Below are 20,094 nucleotides of genomic sequence, written 5' to 3' on the forward strand. Positions count from 1 at the left end.
ACGTAGCTGTCAAAGTATGTTATTGTTTACATTTTTATATTTAAAAATGTCCGTTAAACGGAGAAAAATTTCGTTAATATTTTGAATTATTTATGTAAAAAATCTAAAAATACCAAGCATCTCGTAAACAAATATGATTTTATTTAAATAATGGCATAATTGGTATGTATACAAATATGTTATTTAGGAAAATTTTTTTCTATTAAATGTTAACATATTAAACAATATTGTTTTATATTTTATATTAACGTTGTTTAGATAACGTGATTAAATAAAAAAAAATCTCTTCCGGAACACTTTATATAAAGAAACACATATGAAGAATTTAGCAGAACAACGGCAGTTTACTTTTTAATATGGCTTAATTTTGAAATCTATTAAATGTTAACAAATTAAACAATATTGTTTTATATATACACTATGTAGATAAAGTGATTAACTAAAAAAAGTGTCTTCCGGAACGCTTTATATAACAAAACCCATATGAGGTATTTACCCGGCCGGCGGCTGCTACATTATGGCCAAATATTGGAAATTACTCCGCCAGAGTAGAATTATCTATTCCCAACAAAGATTCATTCATTCGTTATATATATTTTTTCGTGAATATGTACTTTTTATGTTTATTTTTCACAAAAATTAAGTTTTACTTAACTTTAGGCAAAGCTCGGAAAGAATGAATTCTATTTGGAATTAATTCCCCTATATTTTTAATTCGGCTTTACATTTTTGAATGTACCATTCTTTAAAATCATTCTTTGAATTTAAATTCAAAAGCTGAATTTCTTGGCTTTATATTCCACTGAATTAATTCCTAAGAAAATTCATTCTTTATAGGAATGAATTCAATTGAATGATCATTCATATTTGTTTAATTTCTTCTATTACAAATTGAATGAAAGAAAACAAATTTAATTCAATTTTTAATATACAGAATGCTTTTGAATTATGAAACAAAACTTTCATTCAATCTATTTCAAATTGAATGGTTGAAACATTTTTAAATTCAATTTGTAATAGATTGAATTCAAACAAAATTTATATCATTCAGAGGGAATTTAAAAATTGTTATGTTTAATACTACTTGTTTAAATTTGATTCTTAAACGTTTGTAGTAACTTATGATTTTTGTTTACTTTTTGAAGTTTATGTTTTAAATTGAAATTATTCGATTGTTATTTTTTCATTGCTGTATATCTAAATTTAAATAAAGAAATACGTTATTTTTTAAAAAACACAATATTGGTGTCAGAAGTGGGATATAATGAGTATGTCCCAAGAGCAACTATCGAATGTTATGGAATTACTGGCAGGAGCAATTCGCTCTGCAGTTGCAGATGTGGCGCAGACTGCATCCATGGGTTTTTCGTCGCCTTCATCTTCTGCAGAATTGAATTCAAAACCACCACAATTTTCAATGGTCGAATATAAACAAGAAGATGGAGGATCAGTTTCTGATTATTTTACTAGGTTCGACTGGGCGTTGCAGTTGTCGAGAGTTGCAGAAACTGAGTATGCAAATTACGCACGTGTGCATATGGGCACACAACTGAATACAGCTTTAAAAATTTTAACAAGTCCGAGATCGCCAGGAGAATTAAATTATGCTGAAATCAAAGACATTCTGATTCGTCATTTCGATGGAAAGAAAAATAAATATGCAGAAAGCGTGAAATTTAGACAAATGAAACAAGAACCGGGAGAATCAGTAGCAAAATTTAGTCTTCGATTGAAAAATGGAGCAGTTTTCTGCGAGTACGGCCAATTTTTAGACAGGATGCTAATTGAGCAGCTTTTAATGGGGCTAGAATCTGCAACTATTTGTGATGAACTGATTGCAAAACAACCACAGAGCTTTAGTGAAGCATACGAGATAGCTTATGCTAGAGAACTAACTCATCATGCAACAAAAGAAGTTAACTCCAGCAATGAGCCTTCGCAACCGGAACAGACGTTCAAGTTAGGTTTTGCTCCAGTTAAAACCAAAAATAAAAATAGTAAATCTGATGCTGTATTTCCAAATAAAGGTAAATGTTACGGGTGTAATGGGAATCACACGAGAAACAACTGTAAATTTAAGAGTGCGAAATGCTTCGCTTGTGGTAAGATCGGCCATATTTCTAAGGTATGTAAAAGTAAAACTGGTCAAGTAACGATGGAACAGGACGAAGAAAACGATTCTGTTGAGCAATTGCGTTTTATAAATAAAATTAAATTTTCAAAACCGTATGAAAAGAAAATGATATTTGTGAGTATCGATGGTAGGAAATTGGAAATGGAGCTTGATACTGGTGCTCCTTGTAGTATAATTAGCAAGAAACGCTTACGTGCTATCAAACCCTATTACACTTTACATAAATCTGACAGAAAATTTGCTAGCTATACAGGTCACTCAATAAATTGTATTGGCAGAGTTGTAGTAAATGTGACTTTGGGAAAAACTTCTCGTGTCTTGAATTTATATGTTGTAGAAGATGATTTAGACACTTTGTGCGGCCGTGAATGGATAAGTCATTTTGCACATGATATTAATTTTTCAGATCTATTCGCATCTACACCGCCAAATAATAACTCTCCAAACGATAGCTTTAGTTTAAATACTATTACTTCCGATGTATCGATATTAAATTCTATTGAAAAAAATCAACTACAACAAATTGTAGATAAATTTGATGATGTATTTGGAAGTTCAGCTGGAAAGCTTAAATGTCCTCCTATAAAGATTCATATGAAGCCGAATGCTAGACCCATATTCGCTAGACCAAGAGAAGTTCCTTTAGCTTTAAGAGAAGCATATGCCAAGGAAATTGATGCTAAAATTGCTGCCGGTTATTATAAAAAAGTCGAATTCTCAGAATGGGCTTCCACGACCCATGTAGTAACTAAAAAAAATGGAGCTATACGTATTACTGGAAACTATAAACCTACGGTCAACCCTCAAATGATTATCGATGAGCATCCTATTCCAAAACCAGAAGATTTATTCAACAGAATTAAGGGTGCTACAATGTTTGCTCATCTAGATGTTACCGACGCATATACGCATTTGCCAATAGATGAAGAGTTTGGACATGTTCTTACCTTAAATACTATTACTCATGGCCTTATACAACCCACTCGTGCAGTCTATGGGGCTGCAAATATTCCAGCAATTTGGCAGCGAAAAATGGAAGAAGTTTTAAAAGGATTACCTAATTGTCTTAATTTCTTCGATGATATACTATTATTTGCAAAAGATTTTAATGAATTACAACAAATTTTAGATTTGACTTTGGCCCGAATTAGACAGTGTGGTCTTAAATTAAACAAATCGAAGTGTGTTTTTGCAGCAACGTCAGTGGAATTTTTAGGGCATTTAATTGATGCCAAGGGTATACATAAGTCAAATAAGCATATTGAATCTGTATTGAACGCACCGAAACCAAACTCCTTAGAAGACTTGCAGCTATTTCTAGGTAAAGCCTCATACTATAGTGCCTTTATTCCGGATCTAGCAACCCGTGAGAGGCCATTACGAGATATTCTAAAATCAAAGGTATTTTCATGGAATTTAATCGCGGATGCTGCTTACAACGATATTAAGAAAATTTTAGTATCTCCACAAGTTTTAATATCATATGATCCAAAACTACCATTATTGTTGGCAACGGATGCTAGTAAAACTGGCTTGGGCGCGGTATTGTCTCACCGTTTACCTAATGGCGAAGAACGACCTATAGCATACGCAAGTTGAACAATGAGTGTGACAGAACAACGTTACTCTCAAATAGATAAAGAGGCTTTGGCCATAGTATGGGCCGTTCAAAAATTCTTTAAATATTTATATGCACGGCATTGGACATTAATAACCGATCACAAGCCACTTACTCAGATTTTGCACCCTAGTAAATCGCTTCCAGTTCTTTGTATTTCTCGTATGGCAAACTATGCCGATTTTTTAAGTAACTTTGACTTCGAGATAATATATAAACCATCCAAAGAGAATATTAATGCAGATTACATGACACGTATTGTTTCAGATAATTCAGTAAAGTCACAATGCAACGAAAATTATGTAATTACTGAATACGACGAGTTTGATACTTTTATTTTCCGACAAATTAACCAGTTACCCGTTACAGCTGAAAAAATTGCCAATGAAACCCGTAAAGATTCAGTACTTGGAAAAATAGTTTCAATATTAGAGAAAGGACATTCGTTGGCAAAATATGGTTATACTGCACCAGAATCGAATTATAGACTCTCAGGTAATTGCTTAATATTCGAACACAGAGTTGTAATTCCACAAAAGTTTCGAAAAGACATTCTTCAAAATCTACACGCAGCTCATTTAGGGATGGTAAAAATGAAAGGTATTGCTCGTTCCTTTGTGTATTGGCCAAAAATCGATGCAGATATTGAAGCAGTGGCAAAAGACTGCAACGATTGTGCAAGAGTAGCAAATAAACCTAAGAAGTATACAGATCATCACTGGGAATATCCCAAAGGTCCTTGGGAACGAGTGCATATAGATTATGCTGGCCCTTTCGAGGGTATGATGTTACTAATTATTACAGATGCTTATAGCAAATGGCTGGATGTGAAAATAACTAAATCTATAACAGCTGAGGCAACAATTGCATTAGTCGATGAAGTTTTTGCAAATTACGGTGTTCCAGCGATGGTAGTATCCGATAATGGTACAAATTTCTCATCAGAAGAGTTTAACAAATACTTGACGGCTGTGGGAGTCAGATATCATAAATACACTGCACCTTATCATCCCTCTACTAACGGCCAAGCTGAACGTAGCGTTCAAACAGTAAAAAACGCATTAAAAGCTATGTGTACATCAAAACAAACATTACAACAAAATCTCAACGAGTTTTTAAGGCAGTATAAGAATGCACCTCATTCAACAACTGGAGTATCTCCAGCACAACTTTTTCTAGGCCGTCAAATTCGCACCCGCTTGATTTAGTACATCCAGAAAATGTTTCTTCTAAAATAACAAATAAACAATTTTTGAAACAACATGAGCAATTTAGAGAGTTTCAAGTGGGTGACAATATATATTTTTTATCCGGTAATCAAAAGGAAAGCAAATGGATACCAGGTAAAATAAATAGGCGTTTAGGCGATATTCATTACGAAATTCTTTATGAAAATAAGTATGTACGAAGACATATTGATCAAATTCGTGGTGCTACTCAAGGTGTACAAAAGGATGTGGTAAATGGAAACCTGAGTTATGGAAACAGAAGATCTGAGGAAAACAGGTCTTATAGGAGTATTATATATCCAGAAAATATGAATGATAATGTTTTAGTCCCCAGACATCCCGCTCCTAATCTTCAGCATCCTGAAATAAATTCAAGTTCTCCTAATAATGCAAGAGATCCAGTAAATGAAGATAATGTTGTCCGCTCTCCTGTTCGGGAAAAGGACACAGATGATGAATTTGAAACACCACAAGCTGGTCAAAATCAAAACCACCCTCAAACACCACATTACAAAACAGCGCAAGCGCGACGAGAAGAAACCAGTGAACAGTTAAATATAGAGAATTCACATTTACCAAGTGATCAGCATCTACGACGATCAAAAAGGATTCCAAAACCAAGAGTTTTATTTTCACCTGACAATTCCTAAAGGAAGAGATAAATGTTATGTTTAATACTACTTGTTTAAATTTGATTCTTAAACGTTTGTAGTAACTTATGATTTTTGTTTACTTTTTGAAGTTTATGTTTTAAATTGAAATTATTCGATTGTTATTTTTTCATTGCTGTATATCTAAATTTAAATAAAGAAATACGTTATTTTTTAAAAAACACAATAAAAATCAATAGGATTTGTTGAAATTTATTTTAATTCAATTTGTAACAGATTGAATGCAAACAAAATTAATTCATTCAGAAGGAATATAACATTCTATAGGAATTAATTCATTAGAGAATTAATTCAACTACATCGAAAGCTTTAAGAATTAATTCTAGGAATTAAATCAAAGGGAATGAGTTTGAAGAATTGTTAATTCTTTAAAATATAACTCAATTTCAAAAAAAGAATTAGGGAATGAATTCTTTTAGAGCTTTGACTTTAGGCACTCACTTAAATTTTGCAAATTAATCTACCGGAATAGAATTTTTCGTTTGAAATAAACATTATTCAATTCAGAATATATTTTCTTCACAAATTTTAATATCTTTATCTTTATCTTTATTTTTAATAAAATATAAAAATTTTACAAAAATTTTTCATGAAATGAATTCGCCGTACTTATGGTTTTTGACATCTACGTAAACCAAATGCAAAAACAAAATACATGTAAAATGTTGTTGTTGCAGAACTGCCACCACCTTATCAGAATTCGCCTTGGCTAGTACTTTATATAAAGAAACACAAGGCGAATTCAGATAAGGTGGTGGCAGTTCTGCAACAACAACATTTTACATGTATTTTGTTTTTGCATTTGGTTTACGTAGATGTCAAAAACCATTTTAATTTGATGAAATTTTTTTGTAAAATGTTTATATTTTATTAAAAAATAAAGATATTAAGATTTGTGAGGAAAATATATTCTGCATTGTATAATGTTTGTTTCAAACGAAAAATTCTATTCCGGCAGATTAATTTGAAAAATTTTTAATTGAGTTCCTGAAGTTTAGTAAAACTTAATTTTTTGTGAAAAATAAACATAAAAAGTACATATTCATGAAAATATTATATTACGAATGAATGAATATTTGTTGCGAATGGATAATTCTACTCCGGCGGAGTAATTTTCAATATTTGGCCATAATGTAGCAGCCGCCGGACGGGTAAATACTTCATATGGGTTTTGTTATATAAAGCGTTCTGGAACAGACTTTTTTTAGTTAATCTCTTTATCTACATAGTGTATATATAAAACAATATTGTTTAATTTGTTAACATTTAATAGATTTCAAAATTAAGCAATATGTAAATGTAAGCAGCCGCTGTTCGGCTAAATTCTTCATATGTGTTTCTTTATATAAAGTGTTCCGGAAGAGATTTTTTTTAGTTAATCACGTTATCTACACAATGTTAATATAAAATATTAAACAATATTGTTTAATATGTTAACATTTAATAGAAAAAAATATTTTTCCTAAATAACATATTTGTATACATACTAATTATGCCATTATTTAAATAAAATGATATTTGTTTACGAGATGCTTGGTATTTTTAGATTATTTACATAAATAATTCAAAATATTAACGAAGTTTTTCTCCGTTTAACGGAAATTTTTAAATATAAAAATGTAAACAATAACAAACTTTGACAGCTACCTAAACCAGGCGAATTAAGAAAAAAATTATCATCTGATTGAATAACACCACCTTATCTGAATTCGCCTTGAAAGAAACACTTATGAAGAATTTACCCGTCTGGCGACAGCTGACTTCTATGTTATGGCTTAATTTTGAAATATGTTAAATATTAACAAATTAGCTTTAGCTTCTGTATATTGGAAATTATTCCTATTTTCTAAAAATTAGTTAATAATATTAATTTTAATCTCAATTTATTTTCTTTATTTCTTACAATACATGTTTAAATTAAACTTTTTTTCATAAAATTTTCCTTTCCGCACCGTTTTAAAATGTGAGTTTTTTTGACAGTTCATGTGAGAAACTTCTCACAAAATTTTCTTACAGAAACATTTTTACTCACAAACTTCCAATATCCTACGTCAAAAAACTTAAATGATAGATAGTTCTCACAAAAATAAATTACAGAAACATTCATGTGAGAAATGATATTTTGTTTCAATTCACAGTGTTTTCTCTTCAATTTCACTGTTTCATGCGAGAAATTTCTCGATGCGAGAGTTACAGAACACAGGCACAGTTGTAATCAAGGCGAATTCCAATAAGGTGGTGGCAGTTCTGCAACAACAACATTTTACATTATTTTGTTTTTATTTGGTTTACGTAGATGTCAAAAACCATAAGTACGGCGAATTAATTTGATGAAAAATTTTTGTAAAATGTTTATATTTTATTAAAAAATAAAGATAAAGATATTAAAATTTGTGAGGAAAATATATTCTGAATTGAATAATGTTTGTTTCAAACGAAAAATTCTATTCCGGCAGATTAATTTGCAAAATTTAAGTGAGTGCCTGAAGTTAAATAAAACTTAATTTTTTGTGAAAAATAAACATAAAAAGTACATATTCATGAAAATATTATATTACGAATGAATGAATATTTGTTACGAATGGATAATTATACTCCGGCGGAGTAATTTTTTTTCATATGGGTTTTGTTATATACATAGTGTATATATAGAACAATATTGTTTAATTTGTTAACATTTAATAGATTTCAAAATTAAGAAATAACGTAGAAGTCAGCTGCCGCCAGCCGGGTAAATACTTCATATGCGTTTCTTAATATTAAGTGTTCCCGAGGAGAGTTTTTTTTAGTTAATCACGTTATCTACACAATTTTAATATAAAAAATAAAACAATATTGTGTAATATGTTAACATTTAATAGAAAAAAATATATATATATGGTATGTATACAAACCAATTATGCCATTATTTAAATAAAATGATATTTGTTTACGAGATGCTTGGTATTTTCAGATTTTTTACATAAATAATTCAAAATATTAACGAAGTTTTTCTCCGTTTAACGGAAATTTTTAAATATAAAAATGTAAACAATAACAAACTTTGACAGCTACCTAAACCAGGCGAATTAAGAAAAAAATTATCATCTGATTGAATAACACCACCTTATATGAATTCGCCTTGGTTGTAATATGAAAAAATTTATCAGCTGATTGAGTAAACCACCTTATGTGAATTCGCCTAGGTCTATTTTTTAGTAATCTTTGACTGTCAACTTCACCACATTAAGATATTAAAATAAAAGTTATTTCAATAAAACAAATTTGCCGCCTCTTTCAATTTTACAGTGAATGGGATAGTTTTTATTTTAACAATGATACATGATATAGTTTTGTCTTGCCTCAATTTACACTCAAAGCAGTTGCCAATTGAGGAGTTTTTGGTAATACCTATAAATCCAAGTAATTGTATTTAAAAATATTAAATTTATACACTTTTTTAGGTCTCTGATGCTGTGAGTGCTTTTTTTCATCCTTGCGAAAAAAAATTGTTGGAGGATATTGTTGCAATTATAAATCTATTGCGGGAAATCGCGAAATTTTCGAAAATATATGGAACAAATCAAAGTATAAATATTAATGCTACAATTATCGACACAGATGGTAAGTTTAGAAGATGCGAGTAGTTTCATATTGATATTCAATTAGCTCCTTAAATAATATTGCGAATGTATAATGCTTTTAAATGAATGTAGTAATCGTTTGCAAATATGAAGCATTGTGTCGAATAAGGGTTAAACCATTTGAGAAACAGGAGATGTTCAGCTCCACCACATTTTCCCAAGATTTTATGAAATAAAACAAAATGTATTTTTAAATTTTAATGAAACGTAGATATTTAGATATTTATTTATCTTATACCACGTAGAAGTGTGATTATGTTGACGATCAGAAAAATGTGTATTTAATTTACAAAACCCAAATTGGTTACAAACAATATTTAGGCACCATTAACGGTTTACTCGTTAGAACCTTCCAACAAAGTTGTAAATAACTTCGCAATTAATATTGCAAAAAATAATATTTACATAGGTTATCAAAACAAGTCTAACCATAAATTGAACTTAAACGGGAGACGATAAAAAAACTAATAACAGCTTAGGTACCTTAGGGTCTGACTTCAATTTTTTTCCGATGCAATCAAGCAAGTTGCACAACCAATGAAGATACGTGTAAAGTCGGTGTGTGGCTGGATTGACAATCCTTGGTCGTTGTTCGTTGAACTCTGAGTCGTTCCGGTGCGAAGAACCGATTGTCGTGGGAACGTTGGTTAACGACTACAAGCGGGAAAAGTGGGTAAATCACCTAAAAACCTGTAACTTAACCTCCGGAGCCAGCAAACTATGGTCTACTGTCAGATCTCTGTCGAATCCAGCCAAACATGAGGATAGGGTCGCGATATCCTTCAATGGAAATACCATATCCGACCCCAAGCGCTGCTCGAACTACTTTGCACGTCAATTTATAGAGCACCCCGACAGAGACAAGGCGAAAAGAAGCATCGTAAGGAAGGTACACGATCTTCGAGTCAGTGACAGACCATATGTTTTTACTACGAGCGAGGTTACGAAGGTCATCAGAGATGCTAAGTCATCGAAAGCTATTGGCCCAGACGGTATATCCATGTTGATGCTGAAAAATTTGGATGAACCGGGAGTTGAGTACCTTACAAAAGTCCTCAATTTGTCGATGTCAACCCTTATAATACCCGAGGTCTGGAAATTGGGCAGGGTTGTTCCCTTGCTGAAGCCAGGGAAAAGTGCAAACCAGGGAGAATCTTACAGGCCTATCTCCCTCCTGTCACCAATTGCCAAGACGCTTGAGGCACTACTCCTCCCGGAATTACAACAACACCTACATCCTGCAGATCATCAACATGGATTCCGCCTAAAGCACAGTACAACAACAGCTTTAACCGCCATCACCATACAAGTTTGCCGCGGCCTTAATCAGGCTCGACCACGTCAACGAACGGTCCTCGTGGCACTCGACCTATCAAAAGCGTTTGATACGGTCAATCACGCCATTCTCTTCAGAGACATTTTAACATCTGGTCTCTCTGACAACACCAAGAGATGGCTAGTGAACTACATGTGTGGTCGACAGTCATTTGTGGAGTTTAGGAACCAGAGATCTAAATCTCGTAGAATTAAACACGGAGTACCCCAAGGTGGAGTTCTTTCGCCGATCCTGTTTAATTTCTACATGTCTAAACGCCGATGACTGCTCGATATTGGCCACGGGCAATAGTATTGATGACCTTTGCGGCTTGATAAACAGTTACCTATGTGATCTTTCCAGCTTCTTCCATTTAGAAATTTAAAAATATCGCCTACGAAATCCTCAGCAACTCTCTTCACCACCTGGACTAAGGAAGTAGGGCTAGAACTTTATGTGACAGTCGATGGCGAAAAAATTCCGACGGTAAATCACCCCAAAATACTTGGTGTCACATTCGATAGCCTCCTTATGTCCTCAGCGCACACCACTGCAATCTGCAACAAGATGCGAAGTAGAAACAAGGTACTCAAGTCTCTAGCCGGCTGCACTTGGGGAATGGATAAAGAAACCTTGTTGACTACCTATCAAACGATTGGCCGGTCAGTGGTAAACTACGCAGCGCCAGTGTGGACACCTAGAGTTAGCGACACGCAATGGAAGAAGCTTCAAAGCTGTCAAAACGCAGCCCTAAGAACGGTGACAGGCTGCATTCAAATGACATGCGAAGAACATCTGCATGACGAAACGAAGATGCTTTCAGTTAAGGAACATAACATCATGCTGTCAAAGCAGTTCCTACTGGGATGTCATCGGAGGGGCCACCCTAACCACCATTTAACGGAGTTAGAACCCCGCCCGAGGCATGTCAGGAAAGATCTTCGTATGTATGAGAGTGACATCCAAGAACACCTAGATGATATAGAGGACGAAAGCTCATACAGGACAGCTTTGAATACTATCCATCAACAGGCGGTGGAAGACTCCATCAATTCCCACCGCGATAGTATAATACTGGGAGGTCGTCCCCCACCCGTTGCAAACGAGGAACGAAACCTACCACGTCGTACTAGAGTGGTATTGGCACAACTTAGATCCGGATGGTGTACCCGTTTAAACTCGTACTGGTCGAGAATAAACGACACCATTCAAGATCTTTGTCCTGCGTGTGGAACAGGCCCACACAATGTTCAACACCTTTTTAACTGCAGGGCAAATCCAACTCAGTTGGAACCTGAATCCCTTTGGACTCAGCCGTTGGATGCGGCTCGTCTACTGGGTTTAGATCTAACGGAGTTGGATAACCAGAGCGAAGAAGAAGAAGTGTAGGGAATAATGTTTAAATATATATACGTGTAATTTCAGGTGTCGCTGCTACAACAACAACAACAACCAATGAAGATGAAAATTTGGTCTCTACTTTTAAAGTTCATTTGAAATATTTCACAGAAATTTAAAGCAATCTCACGAAAAGCTTACATCGAAAAATAAGTTGTTAAATTGCTATAATTTACTTGCATAATAGTATTTTAAGTTATTATTTTAACATGTCGATGACACTGGAGGCAAGTACTTACCACGATCACGACAAGTAAGGGGTACTTAATACAAATATCTGCAAATAAGGAGCAAAATACAATAAAATAACTAAGCAGTGGTGTTGTGAGTACGACGGCGAACTAACGAACAATAAGCCTAGGTTCGAATTAGTGAATGGTATGAAAAGCCAATAATCGATTTTCGAATTTTTCGATAAACTATTTTAGTTTCCATTTTTAAGTCGATTAATCGGGCCCAATAATCGATTATGACTATTTTTAAAAATTTTTTATATAAAAATGTTTCCAGTTTTTAATTAAAAACAGTTAAAAATGTTATATTCGTTCGAAATCTAATTAAAATATTAGATGCACCCCAAAAAAGGTGCTTTAATTACCCTTCTTAAAATATCTATTGTTATGGGGTTTACTGTTGTCCCTTCGTAAGCTGAACAGTTTACATATTTAGAAGGAAAATTCACCCAGGTTGAAAAACCATTCTTTTATTCTTTTTAGATATATTTTAATTTTTTAACATTTATCATTTAAAAGGTTTTTTGAATCCGTGTTTAACAGTGCACTATGGTTCAGATGACCACTTTTTTGGCCAAAACTAAAAATGTGTCCAAAAAATATTTTTATGGTGTAATAGATATCGAGGGACTATATTCAATAGTCTCTATCTAAAATAATACAAATTTTCAGGAGAGCAAAAAAACTGTTTATTTCGCTAGTTCGTGAAGATTTTTTAATTTTTTCTTTCACAATATATTTTTACGACCATATTTTAAACCATTATATAAAAAGAATTTTAATTTTTGCATTATTTACAAAATTATTCACAAATTTATATCAGATAGAGCTTATTTTTCTACGAAAATGTTCATTCAACCAACAGATAGAGAGTTTTTCATGGAAACATAAAATTTTTATTTGAATTAAAATCAATAAATATTATATTTTATACAATTTAATGGAGGAAAAGAAACCAAATTGTTGAAAAAGCAACAGATTATAATGTTTTGGTCCAAAATCAATGTTATATGGTTAAACACGACAATAAAATTGATTTAATTAGTATCATAATGAGCGATATCTCAAAAACTATTAGACCGATTTTAAATATTTTGACGGATTCGTGTTCAGCATGTCCAAATTATTAAGAAGACTTGTTTTGCAACAGAAAATTATCCAAAGGGATCGAGTTTGAAGCAATTTTTGGATAAGATAGAGAGTTTTGCATTCAGAATTTTTCTTTTTTTAAGATAGAGAAATTTAAAAAATGCTATAAAATTGCCAAAAAATATTTTTTTCTTTGAAATTTATATCACTGATGCGCGATAGTTTGCTGAATATTTTGCCATCAAAATCTCATTTTCATAAAAATGACAGATAGCGACTATTGAATATAGTCCCTCGATATACTATTTTGCTTAAAATTTAAGTACAATGACAGAAAAATATGCCAATTTACATAGTTAAGAAATTTAAGTTTTAACAGAAATTTAAAATATGGAGTTATTATGTCGGACTTTTTTTAGAAGCTTATATGAAGTTGGTGATCGCAAATATTTAAGAAGTTATACCAAACATCCATGTTTTACGTACCCCCACATTCTTTTTGGGTCAGCTTTATTATACTAGTTTATACTAGTTTACAACGATTTTGCTCATGATATAAAACCTATATAAATTTTTTTTATTTTGGCCGTCTAAGTCCAGAAAAAATAATAAAAAAATCTAGGACGTAGAATTTTTGAATTATTATTAGGAGGAAAAAATTGGATATTTAGAGTTGTAGTTATTTTTTTATATAAACAATTTTACTTGTCTTCCTTAAGGGCCCTTCACACGGTCACACTTTACGTACGACAAGTTTAATGAAAAAATAAAATGAAATTCCATCCGTATGACAAAAAAGAGAATAAAAGTCGTATGATTTATATTTTTTGTGTTTACACGATTGGTATAAAATAATAACAAAGTAAGATGGAACAGCTGTTTCACTTTTTTTGTATGTGTTTGCATAAAAATACATCCCTGATCTAATGCGACTTGCCATACGACTGTCAAATTTTCCATCCGTATTTTCTCTCAATGTGTGATGGTTTCATTACATATTGCGTTTAGACGATCCCACCCGTTCTCTTCTACACAAAATTTTGACAGATCATATTACTTGTGTGCTCGTGTGAATCGATTCCTGTCAGGAAAATATTAAAAATTACGTTGCAATAATCTTAAATTTTGGTGAATATATGCCATTTTTATCACTCACACTTTTAAGATTTTTTTAGAAAAAGTATAAATGAGAATGTAAGAAATGAATTATGTTGGATAAATACAGTTTGTAAGTATGGAATAAAATGTCAATAATTTTTTCGAAATTATTTTTTTTTTAATTTTTTAAAAAAATCTAACAAAACAATTACTAAAAATCGGGTAAAAAACAAAAAAAGTGGTAAAAAAATGGGTTAAGAAAGTCCTAAATTTTGTATTATTGAATTTTTTTCTGAGTTGGTTGTTAGGTTCCCAAAACAGGAGGAAGCACCCAAAAAAACAATTCTCATTTTCAAATATTTTTCCAGCACTACTGGAGAAGGATGCTTAATAAAAACCACTTTATCTCAAAATTTCGACGTATAGGAAAAAAATAAAAATTGTTAATTAACCACCGGACATAGCCCTTTTCCAAAATATATGTTTCATTCCATGAGCAAACAAAAAATATTAATTTGTAAACTTGTGTTATTAAAGTATGTACTTCCTTTTATCTTTTATATCCAACATTAATTTTTTAATTTGTGTTTTTTTTTCGCTGAAAGTGGAAAAAATAATCTGAAAAAATCTGTATTCGAAATTACATTTTATGAAAAAAGCAACTTTAGTGGCTTGTTATTAAAGAGTAATTTAATGTTGATGAAATAAAAATACATTTTCTATAGCTCCGCATTATGGCCTACAATACTACATTGAAAAATTTGTTAAAAAGCGACATAAAAAAATAGTTTTGGCCAAAGAAAGTCGTCGTCTGAATCATAGTGCAGTGTACAAAACTTGATAATGTTGTGCATTTTTTTTTTAATTTTTATAAAAACCTTACAATTATATACATATTTTGTTTGGAATATGACAATTGTAAGGAGGCCGTTATTTACGATTTTTCACCATTGGATGCGGCCTTACAAATGATAACCCATATATATTGTATCAAAAATATATATGGGCAATTTCGTGTCAAGTGACCCAACCAAGGTTAGTACTATTGTAAAGTAGCCAAACAGAAATTTTCAGCTCTATCGGTCAAGAACTGCCGGTCTTAGAGGGGGTCGTGGCGAAACTCTGCCATGATGTGAACCTACTTACATATATCACTAAAAAATTTCATTGAAACTAAAATCGTGTTATTGTTATCCCACGAAATTGCCCATATACTAAAATTTAAAAAAATAATTAGAAAATACCTTTTTTTAAAATTGGTCCAGCTTACGAATGGTTATCGCTATACTGTAAAACAGAGCAAAGTAAATTTTAAGAGGGGTAACAACACGATTTTTCCATGAAATTTATTAGAGAAATGCATATGTATGTAGGTTCACATTATGGCAGAGCTATGCCATGGTTCACATAAAACTTGTTTGTGTAGAATTGTATCGTTATACCTATAGGTTGTTGTGCTTTTTATAGAGACTGCCGACAAATGTGGACCGATTTTCACAATATTTAAGAGAGTTATAGAAAAATAATTTGTGTAAAATTTGGTAATTAGGTTAGGTTAGGTTGATAGGAGGATGTATACTACATCAAATCCGAAGAAATACACCTAGGCCACTATCGGGCCTGTTGTGCGCTCCAATTCATGAAAAAAAAAAAATTGTTCACTGAATTATTATTTTTCCATGCTCAGAAACTCAGTTTCCTGGACGTTATTCGTAAGAATCTTCCAATCGGTGTTGGTTAAGAATGTTATTTCCGGAATAACATCACTTCCAAGATACTTGGATCTAACTTCGACGAATGTCTGACAATGGCAAAGAAAGTGCTCCAGAGTTTCACTGTCCTCTCCACATGCTCTACATTCGTCTGAATCCGCACGTCCAATTTTGTATAGGTGTGCACGTAATCCTGTGTGTTCACTCAGAATACGTACCGTCATACTAACCTCAGACTTGCTCATTTTGAGGAGATTTCTCGTCTTGCGCTCATCAGGGTCACCCCATAGAATCTTTGTGGTTCTACCCACCGTTTCATTATTCCAAGAGGCCTTGTGGGATTCTCTCATCCATATTTTTAATTCAGCCTTTGTTGCGTCGAATGGTTTTGCGTTTGTCAGGTTAACTACATCGAGCTCCCTTCCCTTTAAAGCTATTACATTCGCCCTTTCGTTGCCGGCTACTCCCGAGTGGCCTGGTACCCATATGATGTGAACCTTACCTCTGGGAGAGTATTCAGTTAAAGCTTTCTTACAATCCAATACGGTCTTAGATTTAATTCTATCATCTGATATCGCCCTAATTGTCTTCTGGCTGTCGGAAAATATATTAAGCCCTGTGGGCGCCATATTTATTCTAATCCAATTTACACATTCCGTTATTGCTCGTACTTCTGCCTGGAAGCTTGTGTTATGATTAGGTAAACGGTGGTATATTTCTGTTTCTGGGTCTTCAATATAGAACCCCAGGCCAACTTTGTCCCCTAATTTAGAGTCATCCGTGTAGCAACGGATTCCTACTGGTATTTGCTCCAAAGTTCCGCTTGACCAAGACATTCTATCTGGGATTAGCGTTTCAAAGTTTCCGACATATGTATTCTGTGTCTGGTATGCGATCATGCACGTCCGATGAATGTGCATAACCTTCGAATGTGTCCAGTATACATTGATGACGTGTCCTATAACCGTTTTTGGCCAGTTCGCCTAAAGTAAAGAGCCGTTCGGCTGTAAGCGCCGCCTCATATCTTATATATGTTTCTATGGGTGGAATATCCAGCAACATTTCCAGAGCCTTGGTTGAAGTAGTACACATGGCACCACTTATACCCAAGCAGCATGTACGCTGAACTCCCTGTAGTAGTTTGATATTACACTTTTTGTCCAAAGCAGTCCACCAGATTATTGAAGCATAAGCTAGAATTGGTCTAATTACACTTTTCTAAAGCCAATTTGTCATAGTAGGACTAAGACCCCATTTCTTGCCTATGGTTCTCCTACATATCGCCCAGCACCGATGTGCCTTGTTGATCCTATCCTTTATGTGGTGTCTCCATTTTAATTTCCGGTCAAGTATTACACCTAAGTACTTAACTTTGTCTGTCACCGGTATCTTCTTGCCCAGGAAGCAAGGTTCAGTATATGTAGAAATTTTTGTCTTTCTTGTGAAAAGACAGATTTCCGTTTTTGCCGGGTTAACATTGATGCCTCTCGGTTGAGCCCAGCTCAAGGCCGTATTCAGAGCCTCCTCAGCTCTTCTACACAAGTAATTTGGATCCTTTCCCTTTAAAAGTATTATGACATCGTCTGCATAGCAAACAGGTCTAAGTCCTTTCTCGGTTAGGGTCCTAAGGACGCTATTAATCGTGGTAACCCAGAGTAAAGGTGACAAAATGCCACCCTGTGGTATACCGCGAAATACCTTTTTCCTGATAGTTATATCGTACATCTCGCAGCTTATCCATCTGTTCCTTAGCATGTAGTTGATCCAGTTACGGAGCACCCGGTCAACATAAAACTGGTCTAGGGATTGGATAAGGGTATCAGTGTGCACGTTATTGAAAGCGCCTTCGATGTCAATGCATACCGCCAGTGTATACAGTTTGCTATCGAAATATTCACCTATGTAGTGGACAACTTCGTTTAAAGCGGTTTCCACCGATCGTCCCTTTACATAAGCATGCTGCTTATATTTAAGGTCTTTGTATGGTATGCTGCTTTTAATCATACTATCGACTATCCGTTCCAAGGTTTTAAGTAGGAAGGACGTAAAACTTATCGGTCTATAGGATTTGGGTATAAATATTACCCTTGCATCTTGCCATTTAACTGGGGTATATGCCAATTTTAAGCATGCAGTGAATATCTGTGACAGGTGTACGGAAACCAGTCCCGCCTCCATCTGCAAAAGTGCCGGGAAAATTCCATCCGGCCCTGCAGCTTTAAAGGGAGCAAAGCTCTTGATTGCCCCTTTAACCATGTCAGTTGTAATAACTATTTCCGTGTTACCCTCCCCTTCCTCCAATATCGGTTCATCTATGTTATTCGATATACCGGGTAGGAAATGAGAATCCATTAGGAGTTTCATTGTCTCCTCCATATCCTCAAGCCTCCTGCCCGTGTCATCGATCATAGATTCTGCTTGGACATGAGTTTTGGATAGGAATTTTTTTATCTTCGATACGTCATTTACGCTATCTACCTGTTCACAGAAAAGTTTCCAGGAGTCTCATTCGGCTTTTCGAACGATTTTCTTATATTCACGAAGTTTATTACGATACTCATCCCAGTATACTGCGGTCTTTTTACGCCGTGCCCGATTAAATAGTTTGCGAAGAGTCTTCCCAAGGTTCCGGATCTCCCCAGTTACCCAGGATTTTTCCTGGGCAGATCTCCGCTCTCGCAGACTGCAGCTGTCCTCAAACGATTCAACCAGGGCACTTGTGAACGTTTCCACTTTGGCATCTATATCCTCTTTATTTCGACATTGAAAAGTGTTCTGACCTAAACGGTTCTTTAGTAAGGTCCCGAACATTGTCCAATTAGTTTTAGACTTATTCCGAAACTTTATCGGCTTTGGTGGTGGGCTTAGTATTTTGAATCTTATGTACCGATGATCAGAAAAGGAGTGCTCGGGCGAGATCCTGTATCAGCGTAGAAAAGTTGGAAATTTACGTGATTTAATCCAGAAACCTTGTTGCGAATCGTCCAAGGTTCCTGGATTAAAGCTATATGTATTTTACATGTGTTAATTTTAGCCATCAGAGCGTTGGTAGCTGTCTCGCTCCGATGGAGGTTTATTTGGATAACCTCAATCATGGTCATCCATTAAACTGTCTTCCAGCGAGTTGGTGGTCACCTCCTCGCTCTTTGGATTTGACTCCTCCGGATAGCCTGAAGTGGCTATTAATGCAGTGGGTACTGTTGATGGCTCTGCGGTGTCCTTATCAGTCATAGGAATAGCAGTATTTTTAATAGACACATTCCCAATTCTAGAGAGCACTGCTGTTCTGTCTTCTGGCGGGTGAGTGATTTCCTCCTCGCTTTTAGGATTTGACTCCTCATCATTGCCAGTACTTGCTAATGATGCTTTGGGTACAGTCTTAGGTGTTTTAGTGTCCTTGTCGGGGCCGGTTTTGACAGCCCTTTCAATCGGCGCCTTCCCAATTTTGGAAAGGGCAACTACACTTTCTTCTGGCGAGTTAATGGTAAATTCCTCGATTTTAGGTTTTGACTCCTCAACGTTATCAGTAGTGGATACTGATGCTGTGGTCTTAGGTTTTTTAGTGTCCTTTTCGAGGCTTGTTGTAACAGCCCTTCCAATCGGCACCTTCCCAATTTTGAATATGACAGCTTTAGAGACGAAGTAAGCCCTACCTTTATTCTTGGCAAGACTAGCCATGGATTTCTGGTCGATACCTATTACAAATAAAGTTCCCTCAGGTTCTTCTTTCCTGTAAAAGACATCCCATTTTTCCACGGCCAACTCAGCATTTTGACCACCAAGAATTTCCAGTATATGTTCATTAGCCAGTTTACTGCCCCATCCTTTTATGTACACAGTGGACTTTAAGAGCACCGGAAGCTCGCTCTTCTTTGCCAGTCCCAGCCTAGCGCCGTCCCAGGGAGGAGGGATACTTTCCACCAAGTTCTTTAGGGTGCTAACACATTGGTGAGATGCCAACCTCATCAACATCA

General features: G+C 34.3%; 2 protein-coding genes across 2 annotated transcripts in view; both read left to right on the forward strand.

Moving 5' to 3' along the window:
* The first annotated feature begins 3,736 nt into the window (after nt 1-3,736).
* On the forward strand, nt 3,737-4,960 carry LOC119605422 (uncharacterized protein K02A2.6-like). Its single transcript, XM_037958524.1, has one exon. The coding sequence runs from the start codon at nt 3,737-3,739 to the stop codon at nt 4,958-4,960; it is 1,224 nt and encodes a 407-aa protein (XP_037814452.1).
* A 3,890-nt stretch (nt 4,961-8,850) lies between these two features.
* Nucleotides 8,851-20,094, forward strand: part of LOC119605420 (gamma-tubulin complex component 4 homolog) — a 97,716-nt gene continuing 86,472 nt past the window's right edge. The window contains exons 1-2 of the mRNA XM_037958522.1: nt 8,851-9,035; nt 9,096-9,255. Of these exons, the coding sequence (XP_037814450.1) occupies nt 8,967-9,035; nt 9,096-9,255 (229 nt within the window). The 5' untranslated portion in view covers nt 8,851-8,966. The remainder of the gene's footprint in view (nt 9,036-9,095; nt 9,256-20,094) is intronic.

The sequence above is a fragment of the Lucilia sericata genome, unplaced genomic scaffold, assembly GCF_015586225.1.
Source record: "Lucilia sericata isolate MDLA Ls3-8-SP2 unplaced genomic scaffold, ASM1558622v1 Contig000483F_arrow, whole genome shotgun sequence".
NCBI classification, from domain to species: domain Eukaryota; kingdom Metazoa; phylum Arthropoda; class Insecta; order Diptera; family Calliphoridae; genus Lucilia; species Lucilia sericata.